General features: G+C 40.2%; 2 protein-coding genes across 3 annotated transcripts in view; one reads left to right on the top strand and one right to left on the bottom strand.

The window, feature by feature from the left end:
• Positions 1 to 7,865, bottom strand: cpvl (carboxypeptidase vitellogenic like). Of its 2 annotated transcripts, XM_086037617.1 has the most exons (14): positions 7,414 to 7,865; positions 7,240 to 7,299; positions 5,997 to 6,084; positions 5,239 to 5,360; positions 4,740 to 4,857; positions 4,178 to 4,236; positions 4,030 to 4,109; positions 3,886 to 3,952; positions 2,565 to 2,687; positions 2,363 to 2,494; positions 1,806 to 1,904; positions 1,386 to 1,559; positions 574 to 756; positions 1 to 493 (listed from the first exon to the last, which is right to left on the bottom strand). In XM_086037617.1, exons 1-14 carry the CDS (start codon positions 7,576 to 7,578, stop codon positions 395 to 397), a joined length of 1,569 nt encoding a protein of 522 aa, XP_085893743.1. In that variant the 5' UTR covers positions 7,579 to 7,865; the 3' UTR covers positions 1 to 394. The 2 variants fall into 2 exon arrangements, with proteins under 2 accessions (XP_085893743.1, XP_085893744.1); XM_086037618.1 differs by lacking the exons at positions 7,240 to 7,299; positions 7,414 to 7,865 and adding an exon at positions 6,277 to 7,217 and having other exon boundaries at positions 5,997 to 6,178.
• chn2 (chimerin 2) overlaps positions 7,017 to 21,844 on the top strand; it is a 24,719-nt gene continuing 9,891 nt past the window's right edge. Inside the window, exons 1-7 of the mRNA XM_086037619.1 lie at positions 7,017 to 7,264; positions 7,342 to 7,557; positions 15,105 to 15,143; positions 16,587 to 16,642; positions 17,580 to 17,611; positions 17,714 to 17,827; positions 17,955 to 18,225. Of these exons, the coding sequence (XP_085893745.1) occupies positions 7,509 to 7,557; positions 15,105 to 15,143; positions 16,587 to 16,642; positions 17,580 to 17,611; positions 17,714 to 17,827; positions 17,955 to 18,225 (561 nt within the window). The 5' untranslated portion in view covers positions 7,017 to 7,264; positions 7,342 to 7,508. The remainder of the gene's footprint in view (positions 7,265 to 7,341; positions 7,558 to 15,104; positions 15,144 to 16,586; positions 16,643 to 17,579; positions 17,612 to 17,713; positions 17,828 to 17,954; positions 18,226 to 21,844) is intronic.

Raw genomic sequence — 21,844 nt, forward strand, 5'->3', positions numbered from 1 at the left:
TTTAAAAAAGTGTTATTTATTTTATGGCAATTCAACATGGTCTCGAGTTACTATAATGTAATGTATTCTAAAGTTCATTTTCATGGAAGACAATCACTCTTGGTGATTAGCAATGATTAAAAAAGTTTTCACTACAGCTAAAAGACATTTTGAAAACTTTCATTCAAAATAGTCAATAAGAGCAATTGGCAATGTTTAAAAAAATAACACTGAGAAAACCATTTCATTAGCCAAACAGATGAAAAGATATTGTGTACAATTCCATTGAAAATGGCGTGTTTGACTAAGACAACATAAAACAGAATGCCGTGTTGATGAATGTTGTGATTAGCAGCAATGTTAATAAGAACATGATTTGTTCACGCTCATCTAAATAGTTGATCACGTGAGCGCTTCATATCCAGCCTCGTGTTGACAGAAACCTGTCAATCATGTCAAAAGATCTTGCTGGCTGGTCGTAAGGCAAAATATGTCCACCTCCTCTGATGATGACCTGCATGATAAGAAGCCACATTTTAAAGCTCTCAGCTTGTGAAGTACTTATCCACTAGCGGGAGTGGGTCATGAGCGGACCTGGTAGAATTCTCCCACTTGTCTGACGTAACCGGCCACCTCCGTGTCGTCGGGCTGAAGCTTCCAGTGAAAGCGCGGCGCCGTCCGGTAGTCGGCCGCTCCGGTCCAGTTGACGGTGGGCAGGAACCTCTCGGTCAAAGGAGCGGCCACAATCACGTCCAGCTGACCGCTGTAGATCAACACCTGGCGTGTGATGAGGACAGAGAAGGTCTCTAAGACAGGGGTGGGCCAAATACGGCACGCTGGGTTCTTAAATCAGGCCCGCAAAGCATTTACATTATCAAGACTCCTGTAAGATTTTTTTGCACTAATTCAGTATTATTTTCTTTACATTATATTACAATAAACATTTTTACATACAGATTTAAAATCTAAAACCAAATTTACAAAAACAAAATTTAAAACCAAATGTGGATCCTGAGCAGGGTTTTGGAATTTTCATTTTAGTTAGTTTTCATTTCATTTTGACTTTTTGATTTTTAAATTTTGTTAGTTTTGATTACATTTCAGAATGGGTTTATTAGTATCTATTAGTTGTAGTTGATTGGAAAATGCATTTGAAAGTGCATTTCTCGTGTAAAAATCACGTGTGCATCACGGTAAGTATTGTGTAGTAAAAATTCAACAAAAATATGATTTTAAAAACAACCATCTGCAAAACAAATACAGATACTCCATAACAGTCCACAGACTTTGAATTACAGTAAGTGCAGTGCATAATACTGCGTATTCTAAAGTTTGATACATCACAACCATATTTTTGCCCAAACCACTCTAAGTACTATTGGGGTTATTCCGTTTTGAGTCCTCACCTTGTAGTGGTCCATGAGCACACCCAGCCAGGGCTTGATGCTCTTCATCACGTCCTGCATCAAGTGCTTCTCCACCTGTGAGCCGTCGTGGAATTCCAGGCCGCCCACGTGGATAGCGCGCCGCACCTCTGGGAGCGTCACAAACGTGGAAAAGTACTCCTGGTCTTCAGGTTCCTGACGTAAAACATACGCATGTAAAAGCAGAGGAGTCTTCATTTGGAACACCTGAAATGTATCTACAAAAAAAAAAAAAAAAAAAAAAAATCGACCTTCATAAAGATAACTAATATTACTGTTTTGATGGCAAATGATTCGTTTTTGCGTTGAGTGTGAACATGGATGCCTCACACAATTGCATTCATACCTAAACGTAAAATAAACAAGAGTAAACTGAGTTTTAAAGGCGGTATTTCCAAGTACCCGACATAACATGTAGTTGTAGTAGTTGGTGCAGCCTGTTGCGTTCTGGAAGAAGGAAGGGTACGGTGCCAGGTCGCCATTCAGCAAGCTGTCGAAAACCTAACAGGACAGAAAGGACAGATGGACAGAATGATGTTAGGGGGTTAGGCTTGTATAAAATATAAATATATACGTATATGCAAATTGAAATAAATCAATAGATAAATCAATGAGTACATTTTTTTAGATAAGAAATTAACAAACAAAAAAAGGAATGTTAATAAATACATTTAAATTAACCGATTAAAGGGAAAAAACCCAGCTAAATTAATGCAACAAGTACTACACAGCTTGATAATGTAAATGCTTGGTGGGATGGATTAAAAAAATAATAAAAAAACAGCCCCTGGGCTACCCATGTTCTATATAAACACCTCACAGACAAAACAGAGCTTTACTAAAGGCCCTTTTTTTTTTTTTTTTACTGACATTAGATGTGAAGGTTTAACTAATGAAGTACAGGAAATGACGTGTCAACGTTGTTCTGTGATAATGTTGAAAATGACATTGCCATGTACCTTAAAAGCCTCCACCCACTTCTGCTGCTGGATGAGCGCCACGCCCAAGTCGGTCTGCTTGTTGACAAACTGTTTCTGAGCTTCATCGATCATCCCCGTTTGGTACAAAAACTCACCGTAGCCACCCAGCATCTGAGAGAGGTGAGAATGTTACATGATTTCCCAAGGATGACGTGTGACGCTCACGTCGGCAGATTCGCACCATTTCGGGGTCACACAGGCCGTCGCCGATGGCCATGCCCTTGAAGTTGATTTTGACCTTGGCAGTTGGGTTGTTTTTATGGATGTAATAAGAGACGGCAGGAACGTACTTCCCTGCATAGGACTGGAGAGACACACGGAGAACACATGATGACTTATATGATGACTTTTATTGTTTAATAAAAGACATTGTGGCGGTGAATGTTTTTCCACCAATAAAACTAATACATTCCCTCACAGCAGCTGGACGCTTTTTTTCCCCTTTTTTTTTTTTTACTAAACTGCAGCGTGGTGGTGCAGGCATCTACTGGCGGCTATCTACGTCTCCTGGATACACTATCATTAAGATATACTGTAGATATTTACTGGATCAGACAAGTATTTATTTGGAGGGAACGGCTTTTTTGTACAACAGAATTTCCAAATATTATCTGTATTTTTTTTAACCATTTTATTCCGCCATGAATAATAATGCGTGATTAATACATAAATTAAAAGTTAATATACAGCTCACGGCGCAGAGGGCATGCTTCTCCAACCACTGATGAAAACAACAAACTCCTAGAGCAGGCGTTCGCGCAAACTAATCAACCTGAAGTCAGAATGGGTAAAGCTTTATCAGATCTCGGAAGAATTACCGTAAGCTTTTTGTGCCTCCGGATAGACTGTCCCTGGTTTTGCACACGATGCCTACTCTAGAAGTTCAACATAATGTCAAGTGAAACTGGAGTTAAAATAGGGACCAGCCGTTTATTTATTAGGGAGGAGGCTTAAAGCAGAAGTCAACCCAAGCACAATTTTTTTCAAGAATATGTTCCCAGCAGGCCCACTAGTTGAAACACAGCATTCTGATTAATTTTGCGTTTGTGGAATATAAGTTAAGTAGCAAAATGCACTTGTTTTTAGCCATCTCTGGGGGGGGGCATTTTGTCTTCTGTCGACTGAAAATGACATCACAACAGCTTAAAAGGACCAATCACAGCTGACCTGCTCTCTGAGTCTGAGCCGTGATTGGTCGTTGTGAGCAGTTGTGATGTCATTTTCAGTCGACAGAAGACAAAATGGCCGCCCCCAGAGATGGCTAAAAACGAGTGGATTAACACTTATTGCACAAACGCAATATTTATCAGAATGCCCTGTTTCAACTAGTGGGCTTGCATAAAACATATTCTTGAAAAAAATATGTTTGCGTTGACTTCCGCTTTAAGTCTCATAACTATATTATACATGCTTGTATGCTCAAACAATAGCATCTATTATCAAGAACTGACAATTAGCGCTAGAAAATTGTTTGATTTCCTTAGGAAATGCCAAAGACTTGCCTCTCCAGTCGCATAGAAGTCATTGGACTGGTACTCGGGAAACAGCTGGAAGAACTGTATCAAAGCACTTCAAAAGCAAGAGAACAGAAATATTTAAGTGTATGCAAATTCAAGTGACGCAATAAATGGAAAGAAGTGTTGCACCTGTACAGATCTCGGCCAACGTCATCCTGATTCTGAGCATAACCACGGTCGTCGTCGGTGAAGCTGAAACCTGTTCCGACCTGAAACACAAGACTAAAAAAATGTTGAAATGTTCTATAAAGCTCATGCATCTAAGCACAATACCTACTGGATTGTCAATGTATAACACTGAATATTTCAAGGTCCAGGCGTAATCCCTCAGGTCCACTGCAAAGACATAAAAGTTGTTAATTAAATCCTGTGAAAATCACATGCTGCTTGCAGACCACTGTACAAGATCGTAAAGTTCACTTGTATCATTTGGCATTGTAACATTCATGGCAGCCTGTGCAGTCATATCACAGCCATTAGATTCTAGATTGTTGACAGTTTAAATTGTATGGACTTTAGACTCGCTGTTCCAAGACGGGTGCCAGATTAGATTGAATTTTGGAGGAAATAGTACACAAGCCATTTGTTTTACTTGGTAATACAGGAATTCCACAGAAAGAAGTTTTTTCTGTGTACTCTTCTAATTTGAAATGGTTAACAGGCAATGCCTGGTCTAGACTACACTAGCATATGATAATAGTGCAATTACAGTGCAATTTTAAATGTTAAAAAGGTGTGAGAGGTATTGCTTATACTTGAAAACACACATTTAAATTATTATCGTTATTTATCTTAAATCAAACTCGTAGGCGTCGTCAGGACTGTAGTCTTTTTCTTACCTGTCATGTTCTTGTAAACCACATACGGTCCGTGTTCCACAAAGAGGCCGAACATGGAGGTCCCGCCAGGGCCCCCTTGCAGCCACAGCAGGACAGGAGCCTTTCCATCATGGGATGGCTGGAAGAGTCACGCAAAATAATGTCGGAGGATTTCAGCACCATCTTGTGGTTTGTTATTTAGCTGGATTTCACCCTCCAAAATGCTTCATAATTATGCAAGTACTGTACAGTATTTCTATGTTCTGTAATATAATTCATGGTCCTTGCATGCCACAGTAATGTTAAGCACCTACATTTTAGGGGGAAAATGCATTATATGTTTTTTCTCTTTAATTTTTCAGTGAATAACTATGAGAAAATTAAGGCGCTAGTTACAGCATAATCACACAGATGTTGTTTGGAGTGTTTTTTTTAATTTTTCAGTGAATAACTATGAGAAAATTAAGGCGCTAGTTACAGCATAATCACACAAATGTTGTTTGGAGTGGTTTGAGTTTACCCTGAGTGCGGGGAAGAACCAGAAGAAGAGGTTACTGTTGTATTCCTTGTTGACAGTGAGGTAGCCAGCATAACTCTTCACGTTTTCGCCAGGCAGCTCTCCAACCACACTCAATTTCCTGGCTGGACCAAAAAAAAAAACAGAAAGGTGAAAATTGTTTATTTATTGCAACTTCAGATTGTTAAACTCCGTCAGTAAATCTTGGGAACTCATTTACACATTTCAGTAATTTCCACATTCACAAAATCCCACACATTTTATAGTAAAGTCTCAAATTTCAGAGACATTTCGCAAGTTCACTTACCTCCTTCTACATTCTTAACCGTTTTAAATCATTTCAACTTCAGAATATTCATCTTATTTCGGATTTCTTGGGAACTATTACTCACATTGCCTCAATTCTACCTCTTCTTTCCAAGTCTCACCTTCCACAGTTCAAAAATTCTGTTGATCGCCCCAAATTTTAGTTTAGTTCTTCAGCATTTACGTGCAAAAGCAACGGGTTATGTGGTGTTTGCCAAGTTTTAAAGAATGTAGATTATGTAATATTTAAGTCTAATAAATACACAGAACACAGAGGCCAGTGTAGGGGAAAGTGAGGTGGAAAATCGAAATCGAATACATAATAGTATAAAGGAAGAAGAACTGCACAGTGATAGGATTAGATCTGTACGTATTTATTTTCTTTAATGATACAGGTTTAATATGAAGGATATATCGCATTGTCAAGTTGTGTTAGGATAGATTGACACGTATACCTTCATCAATGGCGCCCTTCTCCAGGTAAGGAGTGAGAAAGAGAGGAGATCCAGGGTCCACACCGTTGAGGCTGCTGACCTTAAGTGACTTTCGGCAGAAAAAGGACGAGCATCGGCGTGATTGGACTGGAACCTGAGCGGCCCACAGAAGTAACAGGACACCCACTGTTTCCATCCACGCTCTGTTTAACAAGTCGGCACAAAGGTTAATCACGCTCACATGTCAACCCGCGTTTTGCTAGAATGTAATGTTGTTGTTTTTTTGTGTGTTCAAACTCACCCCATGTTGTCTGTTCAACAAAGCAGTTCTTCAGTCATGTAAAAGTGGATGCCGAGTCACATGATCAGCTCAAAGGAAACCTCACGTGATCGGTAAAGAACCACGTGATCAAAACTGGTCCCCATATATTTTCCCTGAACTATTCCTTACAGGAGTTTCATAACGAATGGACACCAATGTACTTTTTTTTTAGGTACAACCAAACAATCTACAATGTACTGTATTACAGTTTGATTCATTTGAGATTGGTGATCAAACGGTTTTATGAGGCCAACATGACACTGTTTCGTGGGGGTTTAACTTATTAGTTATTCGGGTATAAAGTGGATACAAACCCGCGATTCTCATTAACATTTAGTTGGATTAATTTGATATTAGTTAACCACGCAATACCATACATTGATAGTTATTATAGGGCTTCACACTATATTTAAATGACTGTTATTTGATTTAGTAAAAAGAATCATTTTAAATATAAAGAGATCATCAATCAATTATCAATCATTTTTATATATATATATATATATATATATATATATATATATATATATATGTGTGTGTGTGTGTGTGATTGTGTAATTTAGGTCAACAACAACAAATTGAAAGTACGGCACTGAATGACGTAACAAGGGACGTAATTATGCCTCGATGAGATAAGAAAGTAGACACACCAGATGGCGCTCTTACCCCTCAGACTAGTTCGGACCCAATATGACATCACGTTTGAATTCAATCTATTTACAATGTGCTTTTTTTTTTTCTTGCGCCCATGTTTGGAATCGGGCCGTAAAGTAATGAATTCCTGTGGTTTTGTTTTTCCTAATCGAGTCAAACTTGGTTGCTACGTTTTGGTTTCATGTGCAGCAAGTCCAACTTTCACTTTAAGAAGGCGCGTCTGTGCTTCTGCGGCGGAGTGTGTTTATACTGAGCCTCCTGGAGGCACATGGAGGCAGGCTGCCGTACCTTTGCATCCACAATCTGTAGACATGTGAGCCTCATTCGGTGGACCTTCCCGTGGGTTGTCTGAAAAAAAAAAAACGGCTGCACCTTTGTTTCTTGCTCCAGTTTGAGGCGACTGGGCGCACTGCGAGCATTGGATCGTCTCATTCGCAGAAAATAGAAAGACTCGGGACCGACCGTGGATGTGTCATGGAGGCACCGCCGGGTCGGAGCTGCTGCTGCTGCCGGGAGCGCACCTTGGCTGAGCGGCAGTGAAGAAGAGGAGGGACGGGATGGCAGCCTCCAGTAATTCCAGCCTCTCTGGTTCATCCGTGTCATCTGGTAAGAGTTGAAATCCACCATCTCACATAATGATTAAGACGTGGGTAAACTTGGCCAGAAGCATATTAAATGTAGTCCACTGTTTTTCTTCTTACAACCCAAAGCACTGTCTTCTTTGTACATGTGTTATACATGTTGAATTGGGACCTCAGCACGCCATTATCAATCACGTCAATAGTTTCCTACTTGTCTTTCACTTGGTGGTGGGCTGCAAGTAAGGATCATGTTTGGCATGTGTAGTCCTGGTCCACTTTCCGTGCAAGCGGCCCCTGAGCTTGGAAGTTCTCTGGGGTTGTGAAAACCCAAATATGTCACAATATAGTGACACAGTGCCTGTTATATAATCCAGTCATATTTGAATTCAGGAGTTTAGTTTAGCAGGAAAGTGTTTTTCAATGCAAAAGTTCACTTTTCACATCTTGAGAGCACTGACATAAAGCAGCTCACAATGTTTAAGGGTTCAAGAAAAATATTTATAATGGAATTTATCCCATCATTTTCTTCTATAGGACAACATCTTCATGACCATTATTTTAATTCATTTCTTTCTTTTTGTTTGACATTCTTACTGTGAAAGTTTTTATTGTAAGTCCTCCCTTTCCCAGTTGGATATCATAATGTACTGTACACAGTTTTCCTCTAAATGCGTGCAGTTCACAAAATGAGGTCCACCTGTATGTACTTTCCAATGATATTCAATACAAGACGTGTGTTTAAAAATCTGAATTTACATCATTAAGAATGCTTAATTTTGATAGGTTATTGTGGTTGAAGCTGATAGTGGTGTAAAACTACACTGCATCATTCCTGAATTTCTGAAGTTTCTTAATAATGCAACCAAAATATTAGAAACACCTCCGTTGTGCAGTTGTACTACACAGTAGTTCAAACCACACAATAATAGGTCTCAGATCTTATTAAACATTATTTTCTCTTCTGTTTGTAAAAACATGATTATTCGTATTAGCTCTATAGTTTTGACCGTCATTAGATGTGCTGGTGTACCTAATATTATGGCAGCAGAGTGTCGATAAAGCAGCTTTTTCACGTTTGCTCAGGGTGGAAAGTACACATTCTGCTATCGCACTGCTATTTGAGGTGGAGGCCCCAACCAGTAACCAGAAGTGTGCGTGTGCATGTGCGTGTGTATGTGTGTGGGTGTGTGCGCGTGGGTGTGCGCGTGTGTGTGAACTGTATGTGAGGAAGTCAGTGCAGGAGTAATGGTTGCTAGAACACCAGGCTCACAAAGGCTTATCTTTGCCCCAAATATTAAACATTTACGTTACTTCTTATTTTTTGTGTTTGGCCAAAGGCAGACTTTTTAGCGGCAGTTTTCATGCAAAGACATATTTTGAAAGACTGGCATTTAGAAACAAAAAAAACCCCAAATGATTAAAAATATCACTCACCATTTGCTACGTTAGCATCAGCAAGCCTCGTCATATGCCGTTTTCCGTCAAGTGTTATGACAGTAAAAACACAGTGCCATCCCTGATGAAAAAAGTTCTCTTCAGCAAACAGTTGTTGTCCGCGCTGGTCTTAATAATCTGGTGGTGAAGCTTCACTTTGCATCGCTGCTCTTGTTCCTCGCCACCATTCTGTGGTCTTGCTGCCGCTGGTATGTCTCTATTAGGGCTAGCGGTGATCAGGCTAGCCGAAGCTAGCAGCATGAGGCTAACCCCGATTCATGCCCCTGCATCCAGTCATGTGTGCACCAGTCGCATTTTATTCTTGTGCCATCACAACATCCTTTTTCAGCCAGGTTGTTTCTGTGATAAAAGCATTTCGGTCCGAATCTGAAAATGCACTTTTGGGCCATTTTCAGCAGCCCAAAAGTCTTCGGTGACTTAGTGGCCCGGTTGGGCCTGCAATTGACAGTAGATAGTCGCCCGACACAGCGGCGCACTGACCCTGGGCGATCGGGCCACCATTAATGTTGAACCCTAATTTTACTTCAATGAAGCAAAAATGTGCACAGTTAACTCCATTTTCAGCTTCAACAACTTAGTCATGCTTTTTCTCGCGCCGTGTAACACAATTAATTGATCATTGTTTTCCTTCTCTAAATCAAACCCTAAGTATGGCTCCAAAAAGAGAGAGTATGAGAGCTCGCTGGTGATAGCGTTAGCAAGGGTACATGGTCTAATATTTTCCCTGTAAATTCCTTTACCTGTTGCATCTTAAAATGCTGTATTGTATTGAGCGACTACGATTACACAGTCTTCATTACATTCAAATGGATACCGCCGGTATCCCAAAATGCCACCACATCCCACAATTCAACTCGCTTTCCAAAACATACAGTTACTGTATGCAAAAAAACTAAATATGTTTCGCAGTGGTTTGCTAGCAAACACAGCGTGTTATTTCTTTGTAATATAGCAGGTTTTCACTTATTTCTATATTGTACTATATTTTTAAATATACACTGTGGAAAACACGTATTGAGTTTTTATCAGCGTTTTTTTTGAATAATTTGGGGAGTTTTGGGTTTCCCCCAATGCATTTCAGTGAGCATCAAATATACACTGATTTTCACTATTCGTTCTTGTCCCCCTGTGAATGGTCCACTCAATATGAAACAACAGTTTTGGCCCACGGCAGAGTCACGTTTTCCTGATGTGCTGCCCAGTGGGAAGGACAATCAGTCATAGCGTGTTGACATAGCAAGTGGCATTATTTTATTTTTATGTATGGGCCTCACACAGCAGCCACTTCTATACACTGTACTTTTTGACTGCTGCCTTGCTTGCTTTAAGAGAAAACACTTTTCTTTTCAATGGCATTGGGAGGGCTGTCATTACTACTCGGCGTAATTATCAGAGGTTGCTAGCTGCACTGCCGCCAGGGATGGAGTGGTTGTCACAAGGGTATGATTATTTTCAAGTAGAGCTTTTTGGCAGGCAGACTGAACATTTGAATAATCTCCACCACGCGGCAAAATGAAGCCTGACCCAAATCAGGCCGTCTGTTCTGGCTGCAAAAGAAGTGCTTTTTGGCTCACTCTACCTAGCCAGCACGTTGTGACTGTGGATAGATAAAATGGTACACCTTGTCTAGGAGAACAATACAGTGCAAAACAATATGCACACAACAGATACAGTCTTAGGTGAGCCGTAGTTGCCCATTTAAAACTGAAAAAGCTCAAATCTCCAAAACACATTGTTGGCATAAGTACAAACAGTAGCATGTACTAGCAACAATGCTCCATTTCCCATATGGCTCTCAAGAGAGAAATTACGTGACAGATTAAAGAAAAAAAAAGGATACCTTGAGCTTCAGGATGTGAATGACAGCATAGTTTAAGGAGATGGAATGAAAGCTGAGGTTTTCTGCTTCTCAGCATCCAGCACATGTTTATGCTAACTACTACTGTTCACCTCGAAAAGTCTTTCCACCACTTACATTTGTCCTCCTTTCCAGCAAGGATCGTGTGAAACCGAATTTGTAGATTACCGTTTGGCCGCGTGTTTTACAGTGTCACCGTTCGAGGCTATCTAAATGTGACTGCTCCACTGAGGCACATTGTACCTGTTGGCTCTAATCTAAACCAAGGCAACGGTTGCATCAGTTGTTTTTTTTGGACTGGTGTCATCAGACGCAGATGGTCTCCCTACTGCTGACACACACGCACACACATACACACAGAGGGGCAGCAACAATGCCCTTGTTCTTCTCCCTCTTCTTGGGTGGTTAGGTAAAGCTCTTCTACAGCTTGGTAACAGTCACATGAGTTTATGAGCTTACAATGTGACGTGAGCTTTGCAAGAACACAGCGTTCATGGGGGAAACCATAACGCCGAACCTTGCAGTATGTCTGGACACATTCCTTTCGCTCCATGGCTAATAACAAACATTTTATGACCTCGTAGCACAATTTTGAACAGTCACATCTTAGAAAGTGAACTTTTTTTTATCACATGGTCAGCATTAAGGTCCTAGTGTAGCAGTGCAGCAATAAATGATTTGCTGGTCTCTTGGAGTAAACACCATGGACATGTTAAAAGTGATGTTTAATGACTTATATAATCAGTTGTAATACAGATATTGTACCTATAGTGTTGGTACATGTTTGGGGATCAAACAGTACAGTAATGATGAAGGTTAGCATTCTGAATCTTCAGTTCCAATCAAACACAACCATGAAGGACACATGCTTCATCCAAGGCCAATATGAAAAGGCACTGTTTTATCAGCTATGCAATGCAAATTGTTTTTGTTTTTTTCTTTTCTTGGCCAATGCTATGGCCTCTACTATGGTTTGTTTTTGACTTGGCTGAAAACCTGCTGACCGACCGTGAGGAGAATCTGGCCAAAAGACATTGATTCAATGCCTAACCAATGGTGGTGATTGATTTACTTTATGAAGCTGCGCAATGTGCTTTGTCATGTAGTGCGTTGGCACTGACATCATGCTGGCTTCATCAAGGTCTTCACCCTAAGAATAAGGGACCACCAGGGGTCACGTAGGAAGTCAATCTTGACATCACATGAATGTACATATATATGTATGTGTGTGTGTGTGTGTGTGTGTGTGTGTATTTATACATATATATATGTGTGCGTGTTTCACAACACTACTTTGTACCCAAATTATAGTGAATGTTTCATATGTATCTGTAGCTCGACAGAAAAACATGGGGAATCTGTCCAAATTACCAAGAGCCTCTAAAATATCTACGCTCTCTCGTGTTTTCTCACCAGTTTCTATTCTGTTTATGGCAATCCTTTTTTGTCCATGACAATTGATCCATGTTTTTACGGTTCAATGAAAAAAATAGTAAAGTACAGGAAATTGTATGTGGAGCCCCAAAACCCAATACCGCATTGCAGGTTTTCCACTGGAATGACTCAGGAAATGTGCTATACTCAATTGCTTGGTGTGCGGGTGTGTGTCACAGACATTTCTTTTTTTTCGTGATGGCCCACTACATTTGCGTTCAACTGCATTGTAAGGGTCGACTGGTTAGCACGTCCGTCTCACAGTTCAGAGGTTGTGGGTTCGATCCCGACTCTGGCCTCCCTGTGTTGGGTTTGCATGTTCTCCCCGTGCCTGCGTGGGTTTTCTCCGGGTACTCCGGTTTCCTCCCACATTCCAAAAGCATGCTTGGTAAGTTGATTGGACGCTCTAAATTGCCCATAGGTGTGATTGTGAGTGCGGATGTTTGTCTCTGTGTGCCCTGCGATTTGCTGGCAACCAATTCAGGGTGTCCCCCGCCTACTGCCCGATGACAGCTGGGATAGGCTCCAGCACGCCCGGGACCCTTGATAAGCGGTATAGATAATGGATGGATGGATGTATTGTAAGGCATGTCTGAAAAGTTCTGAAAAATCAGGAAAATTTCAATGAAAAAAGTGAAACTCATTTCACTATAATATTCAATTTGGGTTGATAGTGACAATTGTATTTTCTTTGGTAGTGAGGAAAAAAAAATACAAATTTAATATTTCACTCTTTTTGACGTGGATCTACATAGTATAAATGTTTTACTTTTTTTTAAAAAATTGAGCAACAGAAATAAGTTTTCCACAATCTCTTATTTTATTCTATTTTTTATTTTATTTTATTTTTTTTCTTGGGCTGCACCTGAACATCACATACCATAGGTGCCCTTTAAATGAGTGCCTGTATACCCACAGGTCAAAAAATGCATGCTGTATAGTAATTCATGCCAGATAAGGCATTTGGTCTTCATTCATCAAATATGCTCTTTGTCACTCGAGTTATCATAATTATTATTTTAACAAGTGCCTTTGACTGTTGAAGAACTCTGGGCGATGTGTCTAATTGCTTTCTCTTTGAGGGGGGAAAAGGCCCCCAGCTGTGTCATCGTGCTTTCTCCCACATCATCAGGCACTAATCTGAAAATCCTTTTGATGTTTTGTGGATATTTGCATCTTCTGTGCATGTTTACTTGTATCTACTTGAGTGTACATCTGCATGTGTGTGAATGCGTGTGTGTAGAGGAGCGGTGGTGTAATCCCATGCTGCAGAATTAGAAGAAACCAGGATGGTGGGTTTGAAGAATTCCATTAAAAGAGAGTATCTGGCAGGCAACCAGATGAAATCAAATTCTTTGAACAAGCTGCAGTGGAATAAATCTTTAAGGCTGCAAGTGCTATGCCCAGCGACAGAGGCTCAATAGGACAAAATTCTCTGCAACATATCTGCAAACACAATCCAATACAAAATAAACAAGAAATGTACCCACAAATTCTCATAACATATGACAATTCATATTTGTTTCATACCTTCAGTCTGGCCTTTATAAAAACTGAACTGACCCCTGCCCTAAATAATAACTCTTTAAAAGGAGTACCAGCATTCTTTCAAGCTCAATTTGTGTCTCATGATGAAAAACGGCACCAAGCTTTTGGGTTTGTGCCCGTAATTTGGTCGTCAAGCAGTGAGTAGAGCAAACTGCACAAGAAAGCAATAGTAATGAAAAAATGTGCACCACACGTTTAAGAAACAGCGGGAGCTGGTGATGCAGTTAGACGTTGATAATAATATTTTACAGCCTGTTCCACAGTAGCCACATCCAACAAGTGCTTACTGGTTGACACTGTATTAATGCCCAGGAGCGCTCAGGTGTGTTTCATTTCACCACCTCAGGCCTGAAGGGTGTGGAGGGCAAAAGAATGCACGTCCTCTGGATTGATATGATTCATTTTGTTTATGTGTGTAGTAAATCCTCCAGCAGCTCAATGATTTTACTCTTAACTGCTCTGTATTGTATTGTCAACAAGGGTGTGTTAAACCTTTGTGAGTGGTACCGTGGAATAGTTCAGTACGTTTCTGACAATTAAGTGCATTTTCATCACAAGTTATTGCTTCTCCTGTAGCTGCTGGAATAAAGTAGCTAGATGTTATTTACTAGGTCAGTCATTCTGTGGTACTTGTATAACTACTGGTACGCGAAGAAATCACTGCCCAAATACAGTTAGTTGTCTTTAACTTTTGAGTACAATACATTTTCATTTAGTCTTTAAAAAATGTTTTGAGTTGAATTTTTCTTGTAATTTTTGTTTATTTTATTTAGGTAAAAATGTTATTTAATCTTTATGAATTAAATCATTAAGTACAGGTTTATTTTATTTTCCTATATTTAAGCGCGGTGTTAATATTCGAACTGTGCATAATGTTACAGTGGCTTACGATAACATTAAATATGCTTTTCAGGAATAAAACCCCTCTCATTTTTTAAATTAGCACTTAGGCCTATTATGCTACTGTATTTTATGTCGGTCAGGAAAGATGGTGATATTTGGATAGCTAAGTATTTTTTTAGGCAGTACATGGTATAAAACGAAATAAATAATAATTTACATCAGATATGAGCTACTATGTGATTGAATTCCCTTATATTAGCAACATGTTCTGTACCCTGCGGGCCGGTGACATGGATCCAGCGTGTGTTGGAATGATGTTAAACAAAGCCAACAGACGTGCATTGATTGTCCTTGAGGCAGAAATGCTGATTAGAAGTATATTTACACTGTAGAGAGCGGCACAGTGACCTGCTTCACATTTTGTGTTTTTACAGACCCTGAGGATTACCAACCACCAATATGGAAGTCCTACTGTGAGTATAATGATTAACGATGAGTTTGCCCTGAGTGTGGAAAATGTTTTTGTCATTTGCAAAACATCCACACGCTCTTCCAATATGTGTGTAAATCTCATTCATTTTTAATAGCAATAGTAATACATGTTTACCAAACCACAGCTATGTGAAATGTAGCCAAATCTTATATTCTGAAAGAAATGAATGAAAAACCTGCATTTGAAATGAGGATCTCTTAAGGCTGAGCAGCATAAACACAAGCACATCACCCACACAACACATGCAAAGCCGAGTGCGAGTAAAATAGGTTACCCTCGCTGGAGAAAATGTGATTTTCTCCCTGTGAAGAGGCTCTGAACATCCTCATAACGCCCACTTTAGCATCCAGTGTTTTTGCCTTGTGGGAGGAAATGGATCCATTCTTCCATATTTGATGTGACTCCAATCATTTCAAGTGGGGAGCAACATGAGTGCAAATGGAAAATGTGACACAGTGTAGTAATTTCCTTTTGCATTTGTTTTCCATATATTAAACGTCTGCATATTTTTCTAATAATTACATTTTGTCCCGCTGTGGTCCCATCAGCACTTACTGTGTCAAAGGGATGGATGATGTCCAGATCTTAAGTCAGTTTGACAAAAACATGAAAATACACACTCTGAGGAAGCTTATTCCCTTCCAGCAGAATTTTCTGTAACAAAGAGCGGGCTCGTTCTCATACAGAGACGTATTTGCTGCAGCGTTGCTTGTGGTAGCTGAACACAGTTTTGTCTGATGATTTTTTTAAAAATGTAAAGTATGTTGAAAGATGTTGTAGATCGAGGTTTAGTAACTATGGGTTGTATTGGTGGATCCATGGTGGGCCAACTTGGGTTGCTTTGTGCGAAAATTTGTCAAATAAAAATTCACTCCACGTGTGCTCCATTGTCATATTGAACTGTTTGTCAAAGTAAAGAAAGAATGTGAAATTATACACAGTTTTACTAAGACAAATTAACAACTTTTTTTCTTTCTTTAGGTACATGTTAAATATCACAATTATATCAATATGGGAATATTCAACACCGTGTCGCGCATTGCATGTTTTTCCAATATCGTGCAGCCCTATTGTCAAATATCATAGTGAAGTCAACTTAATTTAGTTGTTAAATAAATAATTGTGAAGAAGTAAAACTGCTATACATAAAACCTAAGAGTACTGTAGGGTAATTACTGGTACATTAAGAAGGACTTTTGTGTAATTTGGACAGGTTATTTTTCTCTTTTCTAGCTTTCACTCTTTTATAATGTCCGGGCCACACTTGCTGCTGTCTAGCAGCTTATAATTTAGTATACCTCCTCTTAAATGTACATCGCTGACTTTTTTTGGGCCCCAATCTACTATTTTTAAGTAATTACAACTTGCACTGAACTGCACACGCACAGGCCTTAATTAAAATCCACATATGTCTCTCGAACAGTGTACCAATTGCAGCAGGAGGCCCCAAGACCGAAAAGGATCGTATGTCCCAAAGAGGTGAGTATTTCCCCTGACAGAAGAGGTAGGCTAGAAGCGCATTTTTAGTTGACCAAACACTAATTAAAACTGTCTCCTCCTGCATTGCCCGTTTGTAGCACTCACTTAATTTTCGGACTTGATGGACCTTTTTATGTCCAACAGTCACAATGTTAAAGTGGTAAACTGTAATGGCTGTGTATTTGTTGGTTGGTTACCCTTAAAGATGGATAGCAATTTCCTATTGTGCATTAGCCATTCAAGTTGGAACACTAAACATGCAGTACGTGCAGTCAATGGGTGCTAGAGACAGGGTAGAGTTCAAATATCTACATGCTGACGTTTGAATTCTCGAAAGCTCGGCATCTACAGTACAATGTCAATGGGTGTTTCCTTGCTCTTCCTTAAATCTGTTACAGCAATCTCCAGATGTCTCGGGCCTCAAAGAATAAATCAACCCAAACGTGTTTTTTTTTCAAGAATATGTTCTATGCAAGCCCACTAGTTGAAACAACGTTTGTGGAATAAGATTTAAATGACCCCTATTTAGCCATCTCTGGGGGCGGCCATTTTGTCACTTCTGTCGACTGAAAATGACATCACAACTACTCAGGGCTCAGGTAACGACCAATCACGGCTGATCTGTTTTCTGAAGCAGAGCCGTGATTGGTCGTTCCCTGAGCTCTGGGTAGTTGTGATGTCATTTTCAGTCGACAGAAATAACAAAATGGCCGCCCCCAGAAATGGCTAAAACCGGGTGGGTTAACTCTTATTCCACAAACACAATATTTATCAGAATGCCTTTTTTCAACTAGTGGGCCTGCATAGAACATATTCTTGAAAAAAATATGTTTGGGTTGTTTTTCTCTTTAAACATGACATTGATGTGGTTGAAAACAAGTTGTTTAATTTAGTTGTCAGTTCGAGCTCAAGCAACAATGTCCTTTGTGTTTCACAGATGGAGACCAGGCCCAAATACTATGGCAGAGAGTGAGTGTAAACTTAATTACTGTACTTTTAAAAAGTTGTGTTTTGGGGGTAGAGGGGATGTGACTTTAAAAAAAAAATCCAATATGCTATAATTTGTTCCAGATTTCATGGCATGATCTCTCGAGAATATGCTGATGAACTTCTCAGGGCTGCTGATGGTTCCTACTTGATCAGGGAAAGCCAAAGACAGCCCGGGACACACACATTGGCCTTAAGGTACCAGCAATGTCGCTATGCATCCAAGAAGAATTCCACCCTGTGTTTATGTAGTCGCTAAACTCATTCAGCCAGCCTGCTTGTCTCTACTGGACACAAACTGCTCAAACCATGTGTCTCCATCTAGATTCGGGCCACAGACGCTCAATTACAGGTTGTTCTACGATGGGAAGCACTTTGTCGCCGAGAAGAGGTTCGAGTCTGTTCACGACCTCGTCACGGACGCCCTCATCACCCTCTACATCGAGACCAAGGCGGCGGAGTACATCGCCAAAATGACTGCAAACCCCATCTATGAGCACCTAGGTTACACCTCGCTGCTGAAGGACAAGATGGTGCACAGGCTGAGCCGTGGACGCACGGAGTCCCGCAGGGTCACCTTTGTCAGGGATGAACAGGTCAGTTTACAGTATGTACATCTATGTCAGTGGCCCACATACAGTTAAACCCGAATTAAGTGAAATTGTATTTGTTGAATGTAAATGGCACAAAAAAGTTACTGAAGACTGTGTAGGAGGTTGTGCTTGAGCAGTATTTTATATTAGAAAAAAATCCCAGAAAAAAACGTGAAGAATCCAAAATATGAAAAAATACTGGGGAAAAATATAGTCAGTGAATCTATAAATCCGCACGTGCCAAACTGCAAATATGCCTGGGTCGACTGTAGTTTTAAGTTGTAATATCGTCAATCACCCCTAGATGGCAGACATGTTTTAATTGAACTTGCACTGGGTCTTGGTCCCTATACTACAACAAATAGTATCATCATTTTCTTGGGGAATGATATGCAGGACAAACGTAGTACCTCAATAATATTAACGTTTTGAGTGAGTTCATTTTTGTAAAAAAAAGAAAAAAAAAGAGAGAGTTCTTGCACTTAATGTTGGTTTCTTGAGCCCTTTGCACTGGAAGAAAATATAGTATATGGTTATTTTGTTGTTTGCTTCAAAACCGCTGTTGTTGGGTTGGAATTGTGGATCTTTTATACATGAATTGAAAAAGGTATTATCAAAAATGAAATATAATAACAGCTCATATTTTACACATATGCACGTATTTTGTTCATATTTAAAATAGAATTTTTGTCAAAGTGTGTGGTCCTATGTGGCCCCCCCAGTAGCACTGATGAAAAATTGTGGGTCCCACCAGCATTTAAGTTGCCCATCCCTGATCTAGAGAACGCTAGAGAAACAGTGAAACCGTTTACTTTAATGGACATTTTTAATGGTATGTTTACAGTATAGTACATTGGTTCCTTTATAAAGTTTAATCTCCAGGAATCATAATTAGGTTTCTTATCAGAACCCAGCTGTCAAATATTTGCACACGCGCAAGAATCGACTTTATTTTGATTTTCACACCAGAGAGCCAAATCACTCTGCCTGGCCTAATTTTGAAACATTTAAGATTCATCTCCTGGAATCTTATTTATTTTGAGTGATACGTCTGTGTTGTAGTAAACCATTTTCTGGATGACTATATGTTCTGCAACTAATTGAACTAGCCCCAAACTGTCATCAAAGGGACACTTACCAGTACTTACTTATGACTTACGGTAATATAGCGCTCTATGGATGTCCATGGTCTGGTCCTTTTCACAGATCCAGAGCGATACTGTGATTTTGATCGCCTTCTGCCCTACTGAACATTTTTAACAGTGGGACGAGAGTGATTTTAGAGGACGCGTTGTCCTGGGAGTTAAGTGCACATTATCAGAAAGCCGCCTCCGGGTGTGTTCACTGCTGCCATGCTTCATTGCCTCCTCTGAAAGGTAATGATGACCGAGGGGACGGGGCCCTTTGCTCTCACTGGCATGCATATCAGACACACTGATCCACGCTGGGACGAAAAAGCACATTGTTTTCACCGGCACTGCGGACTAATTCCGTAATAGTCTGTGAATGTCTTTCCACTCAAGGAAGGTTGCTCTCCTTCATGGTAGAGCTTCCCACTAGGGGGCAGTCTTAATGTATGTGCTCTGTATTTCCGGTTGTTGTTTCTTTCATTCACAAGTTACACAACACATTATTCCTCCGAACAAATTAATGACATTTAATGAATCAATTATCGGTGTGTGGTGAGCACTTATCCCTTCAGGGGGGTTTTGTCACTGACAAACACATGAGAGCTCTGCGAGCATAAGCATCAGCTGTGCTATCAGCATCAGTCGTCGCTTTGCTCTCTGTAACCTGACACTCAAGACATTAATACAGCAAATGGCCATCGATCAACATGTCATCGATTGATTTACAATGCCTTGCTGTGTTTCTTTTAAGGGTACCAGCCAAGAATCGTCAATTGCTATTTGAATCACAGCAGTGTTTAATGTCCTGAAAGTCCTCCTGTGTACATTTCGAGCATGTCGGCAGCTCCCTTTGAACATTTTTTTCATACTGCACGCAATGATCTGAGCTGTGAGGTGATGTATACCAAATGTTATTTTCTTTGCCTGATTGGATTTATCCAAAAAGCACAGCTCACCTCTGATGGCTTAAATGTGGAAAAGTCTTTTTGACCTTCATGTTTACCGTTCTCACAGCCGCGCCCTGAGGCTTCACTTGCACAGTGGCTTCACTGTATGTTCAATATGTGTACATATTTACCCTTTTAATGCACCGCCGCATGGCTGTGGCTCGTAGTGCAACCAAAACGCTTCCCAGAGGCCGAAAGGGGAACTCGGCCTGTAGGTTTATCTCCTGAGTTAGATTCATTTTGCATGCCGAATGCGGTCGGTCCTCTACCACATTCCTCCTGATCTTCACCACTCTGACTGGCTGAATATCAGCGAGGTGCCGGTCAGGCTGGTCTGGTTACTTGCCCTGGAATGATTTTCACAGTAATGGCTCTGTTGTTTGTTCAGATAATGACCTGCTCTGTCAGTAAATAGCCCTAATTTTATCACATGAAAAGGTCAAATGTAAGCTGTATTTATCCGAACTTCTGTGCACATTTGTAGCGAGTGAACCTTTTAGTTCCAGCCGCTAACACAGCCAATATTGTAGATAGATGTACACATCCTCCTCTAGATGAACAACAGTGGCTGTTTCTTCCATTCTTCCAAGAGTGTGACAACTTTGTTTCAGTGATTTTCTTTACTATGCGAATTGTTGTTGCTGTTTTGTCTCTGTTGTCTAACTCTGTCAGTGGCCACTGTGTTGTTATGCCACGATAGCAAGCTCTAACTCACAGGAGTCGACTCAGCTGTGCCTTCTCAAAAACTAGTAATAAAGGAGTCAAGCCACTCCAAAAGAAAGCCGAGCTTGTTGCGTGTGACCACCTTTTGTCCTTTCCTTCCATGCTTTTTCTTCGGCCAGACAAGAGGCCATCTGCCGGCAGACAAAGCTCGGCCCTCGTCTGGACCCCTCCTCCCCTCTTGAGGCTAAAATATCTCACAGTGGTAGATTTCTCATCCGTCCCTTCTGACTTGGATGCTAAATTGTATCCTCTGGTATGTGTAGGTCTTCTCAAAGAATGTCACCCACAATGACAAATATGCTCACCTGTCATGTCAATCGATGCCGAATTGCTTTAATTGTACTCAAAGCATCAGGACAAAAACAAAATAGTTTCATGCAGTGGGAACTACAAAGTTCATTTGAAATCCGACGAGAATCCCCGAGAAAAATGTTTCTCAAAAGTCAAAGAGAGGCCAAACCAACATCATGCATGGTGTCATGTGATACGTCAGCAAATCCTGCTTGAGACTTCGGTTCAATGTGCATCCAAAGGATTAACTACCACGAGTGTGTTTTGCTTTTGTTCGGCTGTTTTGTCTGTGATGCCACCACAGACGAGTCCCAATAATGCAAATATGAAACTTGTAATGAAAACAAGTCATTTAACTTGAAAATGTTCAACATGTACAATAGACAGTATAATCAAAAAATGAAATGTAATTTTATACACAAATAAATGACCACGCAGATGTGTTTACATTAGTATCATAGCAGCTTGAAAGCATAATGGCCAACGCATGCTCGGAAATGACCAGAAAAGCTTGCCAACAAGTGGTTTTCT

The sequence above is a fragment of the Filicampus tigris genome, chromosome 8 (assembly GCF_054856515.1).
Source record: "Filicampus tigris isolate MCC_2025a chromosome 8, RoL_Ftig_1.0, whole genome shotgun sequence".
NCBI lineage: Eukaryota > Metazoa > Chordata > Actinopteri > Syngnathiformes > Syngnathidae > Filicampus > Filicampus tigris.